Source organism: Lynx canadensis, chromosome B4 (genome assembly GCF_007474595.2).
Source record: "Lynx canadensis isolate LIC74 chromosome B4, mLynCan4.pri.v2, whole genome shotgun sequence".
In the NCBI taxonomy this organism is placed as follows: Eukaryota; Metazoa; Chordata; class Mammalia; order Carnivora; family Felidae; genus Lynx; species Lynx canadensis.
In genome coordinates this window covers 52707829-52727441 of record NC_044309.1, presented here as the reverse complement: position 1 = coordinate 52727441, position 19613 = coordinate 52707829, and the positions used below count along the sequence as shown (strand labels likewise).

Below are 19613 nucleotides of genomic sequence, written 5' to 3'. Positions count from 1 at the left end.
CATATAGACAGAGCACAAGCTGTGGGAGAGGAGGCAGAGAGAGAGGGAGACACAGAATCCAAAGCAGGCTTCGAGTTCTGAGCTGTCAGCACAGAGTCCAACACAGGGCTCAAACTCACAAACCGTGAGATCATGACCTGAGCTGAAGCTGGATGCTTAACTGACTGAACCACCCAGGCACCCCAGTCTTTTTTTTTTTTTTAACCTACATCATGCAAGAAAAATTAGGTTGACCTAATGTTTTTTGGAGCATAGGATGTTCACAGCCATATTTGCAACATCTCTTTTTAAATGCTAGTGTTCTCCCCTCCTACTCTACTTTCTAATGTTTTAAGGGAGATGAATTGGGAAAAAAAAAGGGGAGAAAAACCACCTAATGCTGCATAGGGTGCTGAGCTTGCTAGATTTTAATACCACGATGCCAGGCTTATCTCCTTTCTTGATTGATTAGAGCTTGACAGCATAGCATAAGCTGCAGCAATGTTAAAGGATTGCTGCTGTATCTCTTTCACATCATTTCAAAAAGTTTCCAATGATAATCTACTTGCCCTCCCACCCCACCAGGTTCTGTTGTTATTTGCAGGAGATAGGGCTTGGTTCTCAAGACATTCTGGTAGCCCAACAATTCTCTTAGTGAACAATGGGATAAGAGGGAAAGGGCTGATAGCTAAATAAAAGCATCATCCATATTATTCTCATGGGCAGTAAGTTTCCAACTACCACTTAAATACATTCTTTAGGTAAAATAAAAGACTTTTCATGGGGTGCCTGGGTGACTCAGTCAGTTAAGTGTCTCCCACTTAATTTCAGCTCAGGTCATGATCTTACAGTTCACGAGATCAAGCCCCATGTTGGGCTCTGCACTGACAGCACAGAGACTGATTGGGATTCTCTCTCCCTCTCTCTCTCTGCCCTCACTTTGTGTGTGCATATATGCATTCTCTCTCTCTCTCTCTCTCTCTCTCTCTCTCTCTCTCAAAATAAACATTTTTTTAAAAGACCTTTCTTTTTGTAAATTATGAAATCCAACTGCTAGCATAAAAGTATTTTTAAATTTAAACTGATTTATAGCACATTTGAAAGGTAATACATACTAAGTCTCCAATAGAGTGGAAAAATATTTGAAGTAGTTCAAGAATTACTTCACTATATGATATAACAAGGACTCCATTTCAGAAAAATAAATCTTGTAAGCCGCCAGGTACCATCTCTAGTGGTTGTCTCAGTACACACAGGTACCATAAGGAACAAACTTTTTCTGCCAGGTAACAGGTTTTTTTCGTATTTTTGCGGAAGTAAAGGTGTTGTGGTAGTAAACATAGGAATGCTTATCTATATGAGATACAGTATAAAATGCAACACGGATAGAAAATATCTGATCTGAAAAACAGATAGGAATAAGAATGTCTTCTATTATGAGTTAGGACCTTAACCTATTTACATTCACCACATGAATCATTCAATGACATCAGAAACAAGTCAGTGCTATTCACACTCATTTCCATATACAGGTTACAGACTTCTACCTTCATGGAAGATTTTACTCAAGTATCTTAGTGGTTTTGCTTTTTTGACGAAGAGAATAAAGTAGGGTATATGTGTTTTCTTCTGTAATCATGTTACTTTGAGAGAGTTTTTTTTCTTTTTTAAACTCAATTATATGTGTAGTTTCAAGATGAAGAGTGATGACATTTTTTTCCTTTCAAAGAATTACCCCCAAATAATGAGGAGAATGAAAAACATAAAACCAATTCCATCTTCAGTGCAAAGGAGACATGAATAATAAAACTATTTATATAAAGATGGCTTAGCAAGGAAGAGTCAAACCTAAGTGACTATAAAAGGTGGAAACTAATGAAAAGCCAAATGATTGTCCCTGCAGAACCTCAGAACAACAATGCAAGCGACAATTCAGAAGGTCTCAAAAATTAGATAGCATAGGAAGAAAAAGCAAATAGCATAAAGCAGGGTGATTTTTCAAAAATCCTTATAAGAAGCAGTTAGATCCACAGGCAAAAATGTAAAATTTCTAGAAGAAAAGCAAGAGACCAAAGGTTTGCTCTATGGACAACCCAATGATTGGGGCACCTACACTCGAGGCATAGAGAAGGGACTGTGGGAAAAGCCATTCCGGAAACAGGTGATTAGGTCTTCATACTGAACCACTGGATCACTCCCCCAACCCTTCCCACTATCTCCAGAATGGCTGCAGCTAGGCTGATGTCTCCAGGCAGGTGACTGCAAGAACCTCTTCTAGAGAAAATAAAGAGATAAAGACCTACAGCTACTAACATTTGGGATCCTCTAATGACAAAGCTAACTAGCCCTCTGACTACCCTCAGAATGAAGGCTACCAGTGCACAAGCCTACTCCTACCCAAAGACCCTCCAAGTAGCTTTTCAGCTCCTCATGAAAATTAATGGACAGCCTGGGATGACTGAATATTTGAGGGGCAAATTTAACATAAAATATAGTTCGGAAAATGAACAAACAGGAAATAAAATAGCAGGAAGAAATGGATAATGAAGGTAACAGGCAGTGCAGGTAATAATCATAACATGTCAGAGGAATCAAAGAAGCTACTGTATCAATGAGATAGGAGATGGACATGATTTTAAAGAGGAACATTTTGAAAAAGAGCTCTTAAAGTTCTAAAGTAGGATTTTTGCAATATAAAAATCAAAGATTTAGGTAATAATCTTGTGGAAATATTGTAAAGTAAAACAAAAAACCAATTAGATAGGTAATAGAAGAGAGAATATAATGAAGAAGATTACTCTAAGAGATATTTCATACAACTAATAGACTCACTCAGAAGGAGACCAGATAAAATGTTGCTGGTGAGAAATTATCAAAAAATAATACAAGAAAATTTTCTATAACCAAAGTACATGAATCTCTAGAATGAAAGTGTCACTACCAAGTGCCCAGTATAATAAATGGAAAAAGATTAACAACACAACAAACTATTTTGTTTACTTCTTCAATTAATATATAATATCTAAATTTTGGCATTTAACTTTTGTTTTATTTTCTATTTTTGTTGCCATTTTATGTGTTTTCATGATATTTCTTGAACTTTTTAATGAAAAATTGAAGAAAGTATGACAGGATGTTTGCTGCTATGTTAACCAAAAAGAAAAAAAAAACGTTTATTGTTGAGAATCTATAGCACACAATTTACTACTTAATTGCACATTCTTGTTTTAGTTCACGACTATTAAATTTGTTTCTCAAAAGAGAAGGGCTAGCACAACATACACTGTCAAATAATTAAAAAAAATTTTTTTAATGTTTATTTTTTTTTTGAGGGGCACAGACACTGCTTATTGAGCAGCAGGTGCAGGAGAGGTAGCTGGCTCCAGTGCAGAAGCAGAGGCGGCAGGTCATACCAAGGTGCTGTAGGGCATCTGGCAGCCAGGGCCATGCCCCCCATCCTAGGGGACAGCACAAGCTCACTACGACAAGAGTAGCAAAGAGCTGGCCAGGGGAAGAGGCAGCCACAGCCTCCCATGATCCTGGGCAAGAAGCGGCAGGTGAACTTGGCACAGGGGGTGTGGCGGGGCCTGGGATGGGAGGACTGGGGTCTGGGTGTTCTGGGGGGAGGACAAGAGGGGATCACATCTGCGGGGTGGAGTAGAGACTGTGGTGGTGGCCACCTGGTCCCAGCACCTGGGAGAAGAGCAGATGAGTGGTCCATGTCTGGCTGCCCCCGCACCAGGCTGGCTCCCGCCCGATGGCGCCGTACCAGCTGCCGGAGCCTAGGCTGCCTGACATGCTGGTGCTCTCGCTCTGGCCACGCTCCCAGGAACAGCCCTCATCCTCACAGTGCCCTGCCCGGTCGAAGAAGTCAGAACGGGAGCCAAAGACCAGGTCCTGCGGGGGCCGGTGCACCCGGAAGAAGCCCACCAGCAGGGGGGTGGGCAGCAACTCCCACACACAGAGGATGAGGCCAAACACCAGGTAGCCTTTGTTCCCCAGGTCGTTCACCAGGTCCGCCTGGTCAGAGACATTGTTCCAGTCGTAATCGAAGGCATCCAGCCGGCGCCGGGGGTCAAGGCCAGGGCTGCCAGGTTGTAGCAGGCCCGGCTGGCATAGAGCAGGACCATGGCGCCACCCATTGCAGCCGCCTGGCACACACGGGTCCCCTTGGCCTCCAGGTAGATGCTGGTGGAGGGCCCCCCGCCGGGCGACAAGGCAGAGGCAGGCAGCAAGAGACAGCGCGCAGATGACAAAGAGGCAGTCGCTCACCAGGACTCGCACCAGCAGGAGGGCCCAGGGCTGTGCCCGGCGCCGGCGGGACAGCACAGCACAGCACACAGCACATTCGCCAGCAGAAAGAGCAGCGAGGCCCCCGCGAAGGCCCCCCGGACGGCCAGCAAGCCTCGGCTCATCTCCGGCCGGCGCTTGGCCTTGGCCTTGAACACAACCTGGGCGAAGTAGAGGTTCATAAGTGTCAGCGTGAAGAACTGTAGGCAGACAGGGCAGCAGTAGCGAAGCCAAAAGGGCAGGGGTCCCAGGTGGTTGGCTCGGGGGGGGGGGGGGGGGGGGGTATCTCGGAAGTAGAAAGAGAAGACGGTGGTGCGCAAGGCAGCCCAGAGCAAACAGAGTGCCAGGAACACCGTCTGATAGCTGAGATGCTTGTGCCCATATAGAAGCACCAGCCAGAGTTGGGCATAGACAGAAAAGAAGAGTAGGGCGTACAGGGTGGTGTAGGCCGCAGTCAGCCCCAGGGTCACGGCGGCAGGCACCAGGCCAGACAGGTTACTCTCCATGTCCGGAAGGGAGGCCTGAATCCCAGAGAACAAGATGGAGGGGCTGGCAGGGGGCCAGGGAAATAAATATGGAGGGGTGGGAGTTGCAGGGTGCAGCGACAGAGACGGGGAGCTCAGGAGGAAAGAAGCTGCGACTGGCCAGGCCCTTCCTCCTCAACAGAGGGACCCTGCCCTGGCAGCGGGGCACAGGCAGCCTGGGGCCTGGGCCCCTCACTCTGGGGTGTGAAAGGACAGTCCCTCTCCAGGGCAGGAGCGGGAGGCGGGCAGGGTCTCCTCCCTGGGCCAGCCCCAGAGCGGGGTGAGGGGGTGCAGAGGCTGAAGGACAGGGGTCCCTGGCCTTGGTCGTTCGAATCGTCTCGGTAGGAAGGGAGAGCCGAGAGATACCCTTCGGCTGAGGGCAGTGGCCGCTGAGGGTGGGGCGCTCAACCCCCAGCTCTCCCCCTCCCCAAACTGGGGGTCTCTCTCCCCTCCAATAATCCGGATTGGGGACGGCCTCTGCCTTCTGTCCTCGGAATTCCGACGCTGCCCCCACCCCACCTCCCTCTGCATCCACTCTCCAGCCTCGGGGGGGGCTGGAGGAGACCGACGCCGGGTCCTCGGGACGCCGCGGTGGAAGCCGGCTCTGGTCGCTGGGACCCGGGGCTCCGGCTCCCCAGCTCCCCGGCTCCCGCCGCTCCGCCCCATCCTGCGCCTGCAAATAAAATAATGTTTATTTATTTTTAAGAGAGAGAGTGCAAGCAGTGAGGGACAGAGAGAGAGGGAGACACAGAATCCCGAAGAAGGCTCCAGGCTCTGAGCTGTCAGCACAGAGCCGGATGCAGGGATTGAACCCACGAACTGTGAGATCATGACCTGAGCCAAAGTCAGATGCCCAACCAACTGAGCCACCCAGGGACCCCTCACTGTCAAGTAATTTTTAACAAGAGCATCAAACTAACACAATGGGAAAATGAAAGTTGACATGCAAAAATTATTTCAAGATGGGCTCATAGAGCCAAAGGTAGAATCTAAAATTAAAACACTCTGGAAGAGGAATGCCTGGGTGGCTCAGTCGGTTGGGCCACAGACTCTTGATTTTGGCTCAGGTCATGAACTCACCGTCTGTAGGTTCAAGCTCCATGTAGCGCTCCATGCTGGCCATGCAGAGCCTGCTTGGGATTCTCTTTCTCCCTCTCGGTCTCTGTCCCCCCCCCCCCCCCCCGACCCTCCACTTGTGTTGTCTCTCTCTGTCTCTCAAAATAAATAAATAAACTTAAAAATTATTTTAAAAAAAACTCTGGAAGAAATATAGGAGAATATCTTTCAACCTTGAGAGGGAAAGATTTCTTAGATAAGACACAGAAAGCACTACCTATAAAAGAAAAAAATTGCTAAAATTTAGTTATCAAAACTGAAAATTTGTTTTCATCAAAAAAATACTATTAAGAAAATAGATTTTCAAAAAGAGAGGCAAAACAGAAAACAGACTCTGAACTACAGAGAAGAAACTGAAAGTTGCCAGAGGGGAGGTGGGCAGGGGGATGGGTGAAGTGAGTGATGGGGATTAAGGAGGGCACTGTGATGAGCACTGGGTACTGTACAAAAGTGATGAATCACCTGAAACTAATATTACACTGCATGTTAACTAACTGGAATTTAAATAAAATTTTGGGAAAAAAAAGAAAATAGACTTATCACAGGGATCATTCCATAATGTATAAAATATTGAATCACGGGACACCTCACTGTCTCAGTTAAGCGACTGACTCTTGACTTTGTCATGTTCTCATAGTTCATGAGTTTGAGCCCCACATCAAGCTCTATGCTGATTGCAGAGCCTGCTGGGGATTCTGTCTCTCTCTCTCTCTCTCTCTCTCTCTCTGCCCCTCCCCTGCTGGCTCTCTCTCTCTCAAAATAAATAAAAACAAACTTAAAAAAAATATTGAATCACTATGATATACACCTGAAACGAATAGTATATTGTATGTAAACTATACTTGAGTAAAAACAAAACAAAACAACAAAAACATGATCTAAAAGGAGAGATACATTACTGGATAAAAAGACTCAATATGTTCAAGATAGGAATTCTTCCTAAACTATAGATCCAATGGCAATTAAAATTAAAATTCTGGGACACCTGGGTAGCTCAGTCTGATAAGCCTCTGACACGGCTCAGGCCATGATCTTGCATTCATGAATTTGAGCCCACACAGGGCTCCCTGCTGTCTGCACGGAGCCTTCTGTGAAACTCCTGTCTCCTTCTCTCTGCCCCTCCCATATGAGTGTGCTCTCTCAAAATAAACATTAAAAAAAGAATTTTAAAAAATAATAAAATAAAATAAAATAAAATAATAAAATAAAATAAATAAAATAAAATAAAAATGCCAATGAAACTTGGAAAAAAAAAGAAATAAGCAAGCCACAGATTGGGAGAAACATTCACAACTCATACAAATGACAAAAGATTTGAATTCAAAATACATTAATGACTTCTAAAATTCACAACAAAATGGTAGACAACCCAATTTAAAAATAGGCAAAAGTCATCTCATGAAGGAAGATAAACAAATGTCCAATAAGCATGTAAAAAAGGGTTCAACACTAGTAGTCATCAAGGAAATGGAAATTAAAACCACAATGACAACATCCATTAAAATGGCTAAAATGAAAAAGAGGGAATACAAATATCAATGAGGATGGGGAGCAACCAGTACTCCCATACATTGCTAGTGGAAGTTTAAATGATACAATCACACATTCACCCTCTGACACATCAGTTCCACTCATAGATATTTATTCAAGAGAAATGAAAACATATGCCTTCGGAAAGGCTTCTATAAAGAATGTTTACATCAGTTTTAGTCATAATAGCCCAAAACTGAAAACAGTTCAGTGTCCATCAGCAGGAGAACAGATAAACAAACTGTGGTATTTATGGCATATTTCTCAACAATAAAAAAGAACATGGGATGAATCGCAAAAACATTATGTTGAGGAGAAGGAACCAGACACAAAAGAATTTGTGTTGTAGGATTCCACTGAAAGAAAGTACTAGATTAGGTCAAACTAATCAAATTGCTTGGTGTGGTAGGAAGGGAGGCTTAATAAACAGAAAGGGGCATGAGTACCCCATTGGAGTGATAGAAACGGCCTATATCTTGATTAGGAATGTGGGTTACACAGATATATTCTGTTTTTAAATACTGGTTGAACTGTACCTTTAAATGTATGCATTTCACTCTATGGAGATGATATTTTAATAAATTCATGTAGACAAAATAGAAGAGCTAGGATTAGATGTTAGATTTATAAGACACTTTTCCTAGTAATTGTCATATTATTGGGTAACATAAGAATAGAGTCCAAATGACCTATTTCAAAAGCTCTGCCAAAGTAGATTTTAATATCCTGTATGAGAAGTTCCAGTTTAATGGTGCCCCACTGCTTATGAGGAATTCTGTTGTACATGGAAGTCGACCTGGAAAATAGTCCCATCAGAAGGATGCACATATTGCAAACTGTCCTAAATTAATTTGCTTGTTTACAGCCATGAGGGTTTTGGGGGGTACATATCTGTAATCTCCAATGGTTACAGGTGAGAGCTATGGGTGCCTTTCCCCAGCTATCTCACCTCTGGGAGGTGTGTTATAATGAAAGCAGGTATTAGACTGAATCTGGTAACACATGCCAACATCTATTAGCAAGCGACCATGAATACAATCATACAAACTGTTCTGTATGTTCAATGAAGTCCCAGCCCTCTGTCTTTTTTGGCACTTTGATAACAAGCACTTTGCATAGAGGTTTAGGTAGAAATAGGCTCTGGCAGAAGAAGTCAGCTATTATTCTGGTTGGATCAGGTAACAGAATCTTCCCAAAGATCTTGGGATGTGAGTTTGATGGAGTTTAGAATCAGAGTATAGGCAGCTCTGGCCTGATTCTTAGGTCCTGTTTGAGTGAGGCTGAGATGACTGTGTATTTCTAGCCAATCAACTTGTCTTGAATACCACTCATTTCATCAGTGAAAAAGAAAGCTATATGCTAACTTATAAATACTCTACAGCTGACCTCAGGTAAAAGTAGTTGTAGCTTAGCAACCTGTGCATATTGGGGTCTAGTTAGAGCAGTGGTCCTCAACTATAACAATATGTTAGAATCACTTCTGGAGAGTTTTTAAATCCCAATGCCCAGACCACATGCCAGACCCATAACATCAGAGTTTTAGGGGGTGGGATGTAATCATTAGTGTTTTTCAAACCTCCCTAGGTGATTCCAATTTACAGATAAAGTCGAGGACCACTGGATTAGAACCTTCCAATCTAGTTTAATAGCAGTGTACATTCCTGAATAGGTATTTTAAATACTATTTAGCTAACTTTAAGAGATAGATAATATACTTTATATAGCACACTATGAATGTTTAAATATCTTTAAATAAATTATAACAATACAATAATATGAAACCTATCCCTTCTTTAGTGAACAAAGACAACAGAACTAGAAATATCAACTGGAAAAGAACTGTAATAGTTCCCAGGAAAGAAATCTGGCTATTTTTGAGTAGCGGATGCATTTAAATACAGATTATTAAGACTCCACCTTGAAAATTTGACCACTGAGGGCTGCCATGTTGCACCAGGGCAGTAATGATGACACTGAGGATGTTTCCCTGTTTGATGCAGAAGAGGAGGAGACAACTGACAGAGAAAGAAAAGAAAGAAAAGAAAGAAAAGAAAGAAAAGAAAGAAAAGAAAGAAAGAAAGAAAGAAAGAAAGAAAGAAAGAAAGAAAGAAAGAAAGAAAGAAAAGAAAAGAAAGAAAGAAAGAAAGAAAGAAAGAAAGAAAGAAAAAGAAAGTCCAGAATCAGACACACAGTGACATTTTTTTCATTTATTTTTTCAAGTCAGTGCAACTGTAGTCTATCTTCTCTATGAATTGTTCAGCAGCAGCTTTATCACCTGTTTGGTGACAATGATCTTCTTGTTTTCATGTGACTTTTGGGCAGTCAAGAATGTCACAGTAAACTCATGGTTGGTCTACATTGGTAGAAGCACATCAATGAACATGGAAAAAGCCATTGGGTGTTTGAGTTCAGAAAGGCATCTTCACAAGAGTAAAATTGTTACTCCTGAGTCAAGAATCTTCTGGTTAGGACTTACTGCCTGTCCATTGCTGTGGGTGATATTCTGCAGAGTGAAATGGTTGGCGGTGGTTATCACGGGCGTGGTGCTACAAGGTGCCAACCTGTATGCACATCAGGTGCAGAGCAGGCAGCAGAAAGAATTTAACCATCTTATCTCAGAAAGCAGTTTTTAAGACATAACACTGGAGATGATCAGACTTTCTGAAGAGAGTGAGAGAAAGCTCCAGTGTTCTGTTACACTGCCAGCAAACTAAAGAGATTCTTGACTCTGAAAATTTTAGAACTCAGTACATGTTGCAAAGAGGAGTGCTGAGGTTGTTTTTCCAGTTTAAATTTTACTTTAAAAAGTGGAAAGGTGGGTCGCCTGGGTGACTCGGTCAGTTAAGCATGGGACTTCAGCTCAGGTCATGACCTCACAGTCTGTGAGTTTGAGCCCCACATTGGGCTCTGTGCTGACAGCTCAGAGCCTGGAGCCTGCTTTGGATTCTGTGTCTTCCTCACTTTCTACCCACCCCCCCCCACCCCCTATTCACACTCTCTCTCTCAGAAATAAATCAACATTGGGGCGCCTGGGTGGCTCAGTTGGTTGGGCATCCAACTTCGGCTCAGGTCATGGTCTCGCGGTTTGTGAGTTCAAGCCCCGTATCAGGCTCTGTGCTGACAGCTCAGAGCCTGGAGCCTGCTTTGGATTCTGTGTCTCCCCTTCTCTCTGCCCCTCCCATGCTCATGCTCTGTCTCTCTCTGTCTCTCAATAATAAATAAACGTTAAAAAAAATTTTTTTAAAGAAAGAAATCAACATTAAAAAAAGTGAAAAGGTAGTTTTCACGTTAAGTTTTTATTTTCTTTCTAGCATTGGGACTTGAAAGTATGGTATTGTTAAAAACCTTGTCAAAATTGGTTCATGTCTATATATGTATGCACATAGTCATGTAATGTCCATATAACCCAAATTAATGAAAGTGCACTCATGTACATATGTAATGGAGAGCTTTGCATTTTGATCCACAGAATACAGAATGTTCTTAGTCTGTCTTAGAACTCTAGGTGTATACATATTATTTCTGTAGATTATTGTCAGAAGAAAGTTTTGCTTCTGTGATTAAGAGTGAGAAGTTGGTTTATGCATAAGTTAGAAATAATTGTAATTTTACAGCTTAATATATTCTTTGTGTTGAAACTTCTTATTTTAGGTACTCACAGGTAAAAACCCAAATTGAGCCAGTGGTTAAATAGTTTGTAAATTTTGCTTATTTTTATTCGTAGTAAGTCATGTACTTAATGCCCAACTAATTTGGAATGGGATTTTCATAATTTATGTTTAGGGGACACCTAGAGATTGCTACTGTTCTATTTATTTTTTGAAAGGGATGGCCAGATCTTACTTTGGAACTTTCCGGAAGCTCTTCGGTGGTCCTTGGCCTAATGAAATCTATTTTTTATCACTAAAAGAGTATTATTCTTACATCATAGTAAGAATAATCATTTAAATAGTTGGCATAATAAATGCCTAAAAGGCTTTTTATTTGATGAATCTTCCTTGCTATAATGGGGATATTGCAAACCATGCATTTATATTAGTGGTATTTCTTAAAACAATATATGTAACAATCTACAAGCTCTTGTAGAAGGCTATAAATTCTGTTGTAGTTTCTATAAACTTCGTTGGAGTCTTTTAATCAACATATTATTTTCTGAATGTATTTATACACTGTTAAAAAATTTTTAAAGCTGTTTAATTGAATAAGTGTCTTTATTGAAGTAATAGCTTTGAAGGTGTGTAACTTTATATTTGTATAAAACTCTACTATTTATAAAGCAAAAAAAGAAAAGAAAAAGAAAGAAAATTTTATCTTTAAGCAATTATATCCTAAGAATTTCCTGTAATATTAATATGTGCTCTGATTCAAGGACTATGTCGACTAGACCATGTTGAAACTAAAGCAGCAAGGTACAAACAGGACAAAATAAGAAACACCTGGGTGACAAAAGAAAAAAAAAGTGAAACCAGACCGATTTCACCAGTTTCTAATGATGAGAAATTACAAGATATTTTCGGGACATTATTGGAAGTTATTTTTATTTGTGGTACATCAAGAAGTTCCTATAAATTCCTGAATAAACTGCATATTTTCTTATGATTTGGTGAGTTTGGACATTTTCCTTTAGCCTTTTCTATTTTTAAAAAATGTTTATTTATTTTGAGATAGAGAGCACAAGCAGAGGAAGGCCAGAGGGAGAGGGAGAGTGAGAGAATCCCAAGCAGACTCCAAACTGAGTGTACAGCCCAATGCAGGGCTCCATCCTATGACTGCGAGATCACAACATGAACTGATACCAAGAGTTGGACACTTAACTGACTGAGCCACCCAGGTGCCCCAGCCTTTCTATCTTTTATAAAGCCTATTATATCACAGACGGGAAACAGACGTTTCCCAGTCCCAACCAGATCCATCTTAAAAGACTCTTTCTTAAAGAATGTGAGACCGGACCTTAACATTCCATAAATCTTCTTCCTACTCCACTTTCAGAGATACTGCTAAGACTTGTCAAGGTGGTATTCACTCTTATTGTAGTATTTCTATTAAATTTACTTTTTCTTAATAGGTTATCTGGAGATATCTTGTTGAGTTCAACAGCAACATCATCAAAAATGCCGAATTAAGGCTAATTCCTGTTTTGGAATGCTATATGTCACATGAACTCAAATAAATGATAATGAAATATATTAATAATATAGAAACAAATTTTGCAATATAATATTCCAATCAAATATTACAAAAATATTTTGTGTCATCCCTTTTGTTAATCCAAAACACTGAGGAAACTTGAGGAAAAACAAAAACCCAGCCTACCCAAATCTTTCAAAATGTGGTTTAGATATTATTTCTGTGAAGTCTCTGATGAATCCTCTCAACCTCCCCATTATATTTTTTGTTTTTTTAATGTTTATTTATTTTGAGAGAGAGAGAGAGAGAGAGAGAGAGAGCATGTGTGCATGAGTGGGGGAGGGGCAGAGAGAGAGAGGAGAGAGAAAATCCCAAACAGCCTTTAAGCTCACTCAGTGCAGAGCCTGACAAGGGGCTCACTTTCACGACTGTGAGATAATGACCCGAGCCAAAATCAAGAGCCTAATGCTTGACTGAGCCACCCAGGTGCCCTGCAACCTTCCCATTATAATTAAATTATCCTTCCTCTTGGCTATGCCTTTTATGTTTATCATATAGTATTTGTTTTCACTTCTTTCTCCACCTACAACACAATGACCCACTTGAGGGCAGGATCCATGGTGTATATGTCCTTGTTTCCCAAGGGCTTATAATCTCAGAGCCTACATTTAAAAAAATGTAGTAAGTGGTTATGAATTATTTGACCAGATCGTTCATCTAGGGATTATTTCATTTAATTGCAAACTCTACTTGTAAACTCTTATTAATTAATGACATCTGAGTTGCACAATAGTTTTCTATTAAGCTGGTGACACACAGTTATCAGTTGTTTGAGACAGAAATTCTAGCTAGAATAGGGGTGCTAAAATAAAAACTAGAAAGGTACCAAAGGCAAGAGTCCACTATTTTGAGCCATTCTCATTTAAGGTGAATGAGAATTCTGTAGAGGTTTTACAATTTGCTCTCTAGAGAAATCTGATGTGCTTGGTATACTACTTCAGAATAATTTGTGTTGGTATGCTTAAAAGATTTTAGTTAAAAAAAAAAACCTGCTATAAAGGGCACCTGGGAGGCTCAGTTGGTTAAGCAACCAACTTTGGCTTAGGTCATGATCCGACGGTCCGTGAGTTGGAGCATCACATTGGGCTCTCCACTCAGCACAGAGCCTGCTTCGGATGTTCTGTATCCCTCTTTCTCTGCCCCTCCCCCCCTTGCGCGCTCTCTCTCTCTCTCTCTCTCTCTCTCTCAAAAATATATAAATATTTTAAAACATCCTGCTATATAAGTTTCTGTCGTATATAGATTATTTTGTGTGTGTGTGTGTGTGTGTGTATTTTTTTAATATGAAATTTATTGTCAAATTGGTTTCCATACAACACCCAGTGCTCATCCCAACAGGTGCCCCCCTCAATGCCAATCACCCACTTTCCCCTCCCTCCCGCTCCCACCAACCCTCACTTTGTTCTCAGTTTTTAAGAGTCTCTTATGGTTTGGCTCCCTCTCTAACTTTTTTTCTTCCTTCCTTCCCTCCCCTCCCCCGTGGTCTTCTGTTAAGTTTCTCAGGATTCACTTAAGAGTGAAAACATATGGTATCTTTCTCTGCATGACTTATTTCACTTAGCATAACACTCTCCAATTCCATCCATGTTGCTACAAAAGGCCATATTTCATTCTTTCTCATTGCCACATAGTATTCCATTGTGTATATAAACCACAATTTCTTTATCCATTCATCAGTTGATAGACATTTAGGCTCTTCCCATAATTTGGCTATTGTTGAGAGTGCTGCTGTAAACATTGGGGTACAAGTGCCCCTATGCATCAGCACTCCTGTATCCCTTGGGTAAATTCCTAGCAGTGCTATTGCTGGGTCATAGGGTAAATCTGTTTTGAGTATTTTGAGGAACTTCCACACTGTTTTCCAGAGTGGCTGTACCAGTTTGCATTCCCACCAACAGGGCAAGAGGATTCCCATTTCTCCACATCATCTCTACCATCTATAGTCTCCTGATTTGTTCATTTTAGGCACTCTGACTGGCGTGAGGTGGTATCTGAGTGTGGTTTTGATTTGTATTTCCCTGATGAGGAGTGGCGTTGAGCATCTTTTCATGTGCCTGTTGGCCATCTGGATGTCTTCTTTAGAGAAGTGTCTATTCATGTTTTCTGCCCATTTCTTCACTGGATTATTATTTTTCAGGTGTGGAGTTTGGTGAGTTCTTTGTAGATTTTGGATACTAGCCCTTTGCCTGATATGTCATTTGCAAATATCTTTTACGATTCTGTCAGTTGCCTCTTAGTTTTGTTGATTGTTTCCTTTGCAGTGCAGAAGATTTTTATCTTCATAAGGTCCCAATAGTTCATTTTTCCTTTTAATTCCCTTGCCTTTGGAGATGTGTCAAGTAAGAAATTGCTGTGGCTGAGGTCAGAGAGGTCTTTTCCTGCTTTCTCCTCTAGGGTTTTGATGGTTTCCTGTCTCACATTCAGGTCCTTTATCCATTTTGAGTTTATTTTTGTGAATGGTGTGAGAAAGTGGTCTAGTTTCAACCTTCTGCATGTTGCTGTCCAGTTCTCCCAGCACCATTTGTTAAAGAGACTGTCTTTTTTCCATTGGATGTTCTTTTCCTGCTTTGTCAAAGATTAGTTGGCCATACTTTTGTGGGTCCAATTCTGGAGTCTCTATTGTATTCCATTGGTCTATGTGTCTGTTTTTGTGCCAAATCCATGCTGTCTTGATGATTACAGCTTTGTAGTAGAGGCTAAAGTCTGGGATTGTGATGGTTCCTGCCCTGGTCTTCTTCAATATTACTTTGGCTATTCGGGGTCTTCTGTGGTTCCATACAAATTTTAGGATTGTTTGTTCTAGCTTCAAGAAGAATGCTGGTGCAATTTTGATTGGGATTCCATTGAATGTGTAGATTGCTTTGGGTAGTATTGACATTTATTCTTCCAATCCATGAGCATGGAATGTTTTTCCATTTCTTTGCATCTTCTTCAATTCCCTTCATAAGGTTTCTATAGTTTTCAGCATACAGATCTTTTACATCTTTGGTTAGGTTTATTTCTAGGTATTTTATGATTCTTGGTGCAATTGTGAATGGGATCAGTTTCTTTATTTGTCTTTCTGTTGCTTCATTATTAGTGTATGAGAATGCAACTGATTTCTGTACATTAATTTTGCATCCTGCGACTTTGCTGAATTCATGTATCAGTTCTAGCAGACTTTTGGTGGAGTCTATCAGGTTTTCCATGTATAGTATCATGTCATCTGCAAAAAGTGAAAGCTTGACTTCATCTTTGCCAATTTTGATGCCTTTGATTTCCTTTTGTTGCCTGATTGCTGATGCTAGAACTTCCAGCACTATGTTAAACAACAGCGGTGAGAGTGGACATCCCTGTTGTGTTCCTGATCTCAGGGAGAAAGCTCTCAGTTTTTCCCCATTAAGGATGATATTAGCTGTGGGCTTTTCATAAATGGCTTTTATGATGTTTACGTATGTTCCTTCTACCCCAACTTTCTCAAGGGTTTTCATTAAGAAAGGATGCTGGATTTTGTCAAAGGCCTTTTCTGCATCGATTGACAGGATCATATGGTTCTTATCTTTTCTTTTATTAATGTGATGCATCACGTTGATTGATTTGCGAATGTTGAACCAGTCCTACAGCCCAGGAATGAATCCCACTTGATCATGGTGAATAATTCTTTTTACATGCTGTTGAATTCGATTTGCTAGTATCTTGTTGAGAATTTTTGCATCCATATTCGTCAGGGATATTGGCTGGTAGTTCTGTTTTTTTGCTGGGTCTCTGGTTTGGGAATCAAAGTAATGCTGGCTTCATAGAATGAGTCTGGAAGTTTCCCTTCCCTTTCTATTTTTTGGAACAGCTTGAGAAGGGTAGGTATTATCCCCACTTTAAATGTCTGGTAGAATTCCCCAGGGAAGCCATCTGGTCCTGGACTCTTATTTGTTGGGAGATTTTTGATAACTGATTCCATTTCTTCGCTGGTTATGGGTCTGTTCAAGTTTTCTATTTCTCTCTGTTTGAGTGTTGGAAGTGAGTGGGTGCTTAGGAATTTATCTATTTCTTCCAGGTTGTCCAGTTTGTTGGCATATAATTTTTCATAGTATTCCCTGATAATTGCTTATATTTCTGAGGGATTGGTTGTAATAATTCCATTTTCATTCATGATTTTATCTATTTGGGTCATCTCCGTTTTCTTTTTGAGAAGCCCGGATACAGGTTTATCAATTTTGTTTTTTTGTTTTTGTTTTTGTTTTTGTTTTTTCAAAAAACCAACTCTTGGTACAGTTTTTTTTTTAGATTCCATATTGTTTATTTCTGCTCTGACCTTTATTATTTCTCTTCTTCTGCTGGGTTTGAGATGTCTTTGCTGTTCTGCTTTTATTTCCTTTAGGTGTGCTGTTAGATTTTATATTTGGGATTTTTCTTGTTTCTTGAGATAGGCTTGGATTGCAATGTATTTTCCTCTCAGGACTGCCTTTGCCACATCCCAAAACGTTTGGATGGCTGTATTTTCATTTTCATTTGTTTCCGTATATTTTTTAATTTCTTCTCTAATTGCCTGGTTGACCCATTCATTCTTTAGTAGGGTGTTCTTTAACCTCCATGCTTTTGGAAGTTTTCCAGACTTTTTCCTATGGTTGATTTCAAGATTTATAGCATTGTGGTCTGAAAGTGTGCATGGTATGATCTCAATTCTTTTATACTTATGAAGGGCTGTTTTGTTACCCAGTGCGTGATCTGTCTTGGAGAATGTTCCATGTGCACTCGAGAAGAAAGTATATTCTGTTGTTTTGGGATGCAGAGTTCTAAATATATCTGTCAAGCCCATCTGATCCAATGTATCATTCAGGGCCCTTGTTTCTTTATTGATCCTGTGTCTAGATGATCTATCTATTGTTGTAAGTGGAGTATTAAAGTCCCCTGCAATTACCACATTCTTGTCAATAAGATTGCTTATTTTTGTGATTGTTTTCTATATTTGGGGGCTCCCGTATCTGGCACATAGACATTAATAATTGTTAGCTCTTCCTGATGGATAGACCCTGTAATTATCATGTAATGCCCTTCTTCATCTCTTGTTACAGCCTTTAAAGTCTAGTTTGTCTGATATAATTATGGCTACTCCAGCTTTCTTCTGACTTCTAGTAGCATGATAGATAGTTCTCCATCCCCTCACTTTCAATCTGAAGGTGTCCTCAGGTCTAAAATGAGTCTCTTGTAGACAGCAAATAGAAGGGTCTTGGTTTTTTTTTTATCCATTCTGATACCCTATGTCTTTTGGTTGGAGAATTTAGTCCATTTACATTCAGTGTTATTATAGAAAGATATGGGTTTAGAGTCATTGTGATGGCTGTAGTTTTCATGCTTGTAGTGATGTCTCTGGTACTTTGTGGTCCTTGCAACATTTCACTCACAGAATCCCCCTTAGGATCTCTTGTAGGGCTGGTTTATTGGTGATGAATTCCTTCAGTTTTTGTTTGCTTGGGAAGACCTTTATTTCTCCTTCTATTCTGAATGACAGACTTGCTGGATAAAGGATTCTCGGCTGCATATTTTTTCTGCTCATCACATTGAAGATTTCCTGCCATTCCTTTCTGGCCTGCCAAGTTTCAGTAGTTAGGTCTGCTGCTACCCTTATGTGCCTACCTTTGTATGTTAAGGCCCGTTTATCCCTAGCTGCTTTCAGAATTCTCTCTTTATCCTTGTATTTTGCCAGTTTCACTATGATATGTCATGCAGAAGATTGATTCAAGTTACATCTGAAGGGAGTTCTCTGTGCCTCTTGGATTTCAATGCCTTTTTCCTTCCCCAGATCAGGGAAGTTCTCAGCTATGATTTGTTCAGGTACACCTTCAGCCCCTTTCTCTCTCTCTTCTTCTTCCGGAATTCCTATGATATGGATATTGTTCTGTTTGATTGCATCACTTAGTTCTCTAATTCTCCCCTCATACTCCCAGATTTTTTTATCTCTATTTTTCTCAGCTTCCTCTTTTTTCATAATTTTATCTTCTAATTCACCTATTCTCTCCTCTGTCTCTTCAATCTGTGCTATGGCCACCTCCATTTTATTTTGCACCTTATTTATAGCATTTTTTAGCTCCTCCTGACTGTTTCTTAGACCATTGATCTCTGTAGCAATAGATTCTCTGCTGTCCTCTATGCTTTTTTCAAGCCCAGCAATTTTATGACTATTATTCTAAATTCTTGTTGCATTACATGGCTTAAATCGGTTTTGATCAATTCATTAGCTGTTGCTACTTCCTGGAGTTTCTTTCAAGGAGAATTCTTCCATTTTGTCATTTTGGTAGTCCCTGCGGTAGCTCCAAACTGCAGGGCACTTCCCCTGTGCTGTCTGGAGTAACTTGTGTTGGTGGGCAGGGCCACAGTCAGACCCAATGTCTGCCCTCAGCTCACTACTGGGGCCACAATCAGACTGGTGTGTACCTTATCTTCCCCTCTCCCAGGGTCAGGACTCACTGTGGAGTGGTGTGGCCCCTGTCTGGGCACTTGCACACTGCCAGGCTTGTGGTGCTGCTTCAATGGGATCTGGCATATTAGCCAGGGTGGATCCACAAGGTGCACAGGGGCAGGAGGGGTAGGCTTAGCTTGCTTTGCCATCAGTGGTCCCCTGAGGGAGGGGCCCTGTGGCACCAGGAAGGAGGCAGACCCGTCGGAGGGATGGATCTACAGAACACAGCATTGGGCGTTTGCTCAGTGCAAGCAAGTTCGGTGACAAGAACTGGTTCTCTTTGGAATTTCAGCTAGGGGATGGGAGAGGGAGATGGAACTTGCCAGAGCCTTTGTTCCCCCTGCCAAGCTGAGCTCTGTCTTCTGGGGCTCAACAACTCTCCCTCCTGGCATCCTCTTGCCCTCCCTGCTCTCCAAGAGCAGAGCTGTTGACTTTTAACATTCCAGATGTTAAGTCCCGCTGGCTGTCAGAATTCACGGAGTCCGGTCCCTCCACTTTTGCAAGCCAGACTTTGGGGGCTCTGCCTTGCCTGGCAGGCTGCCCCTCCACCACCC

General features: G+C 41.2%; 1 protein-coding gene and 1 pseudogene across 1 annotated transcript; one reads left to right on the top strand and one right to left on the bottom strand.

Annotated features, from left to right (window-relative positions):
- Positions 1 to 3556: 3556 nt before the first annotated feature.
- Positions 3557 to 4775, bottom strand: LOC115518277 (integral membrane protein GPR137-like). The gene is given in 4 exon segments (XM_032593725.1): positions 3557 to 4055; positions 4058 to 4181; positions 4183 to 4317; positions 4320 to 4775. Coding segments are annotated over 4 exon segments (1152 nt in total). The 3' UTR covers positions 3557 to 3618.
- A 4609-nt stretch (positions 4776 to 9384) lies between these two features.
- On the top strand, positions 9385 to 10079 carry LOC115518664 (annotated as a pseudogene).
- Positions 10080 to 19613: the final 9534 nt, after the last annotated feature.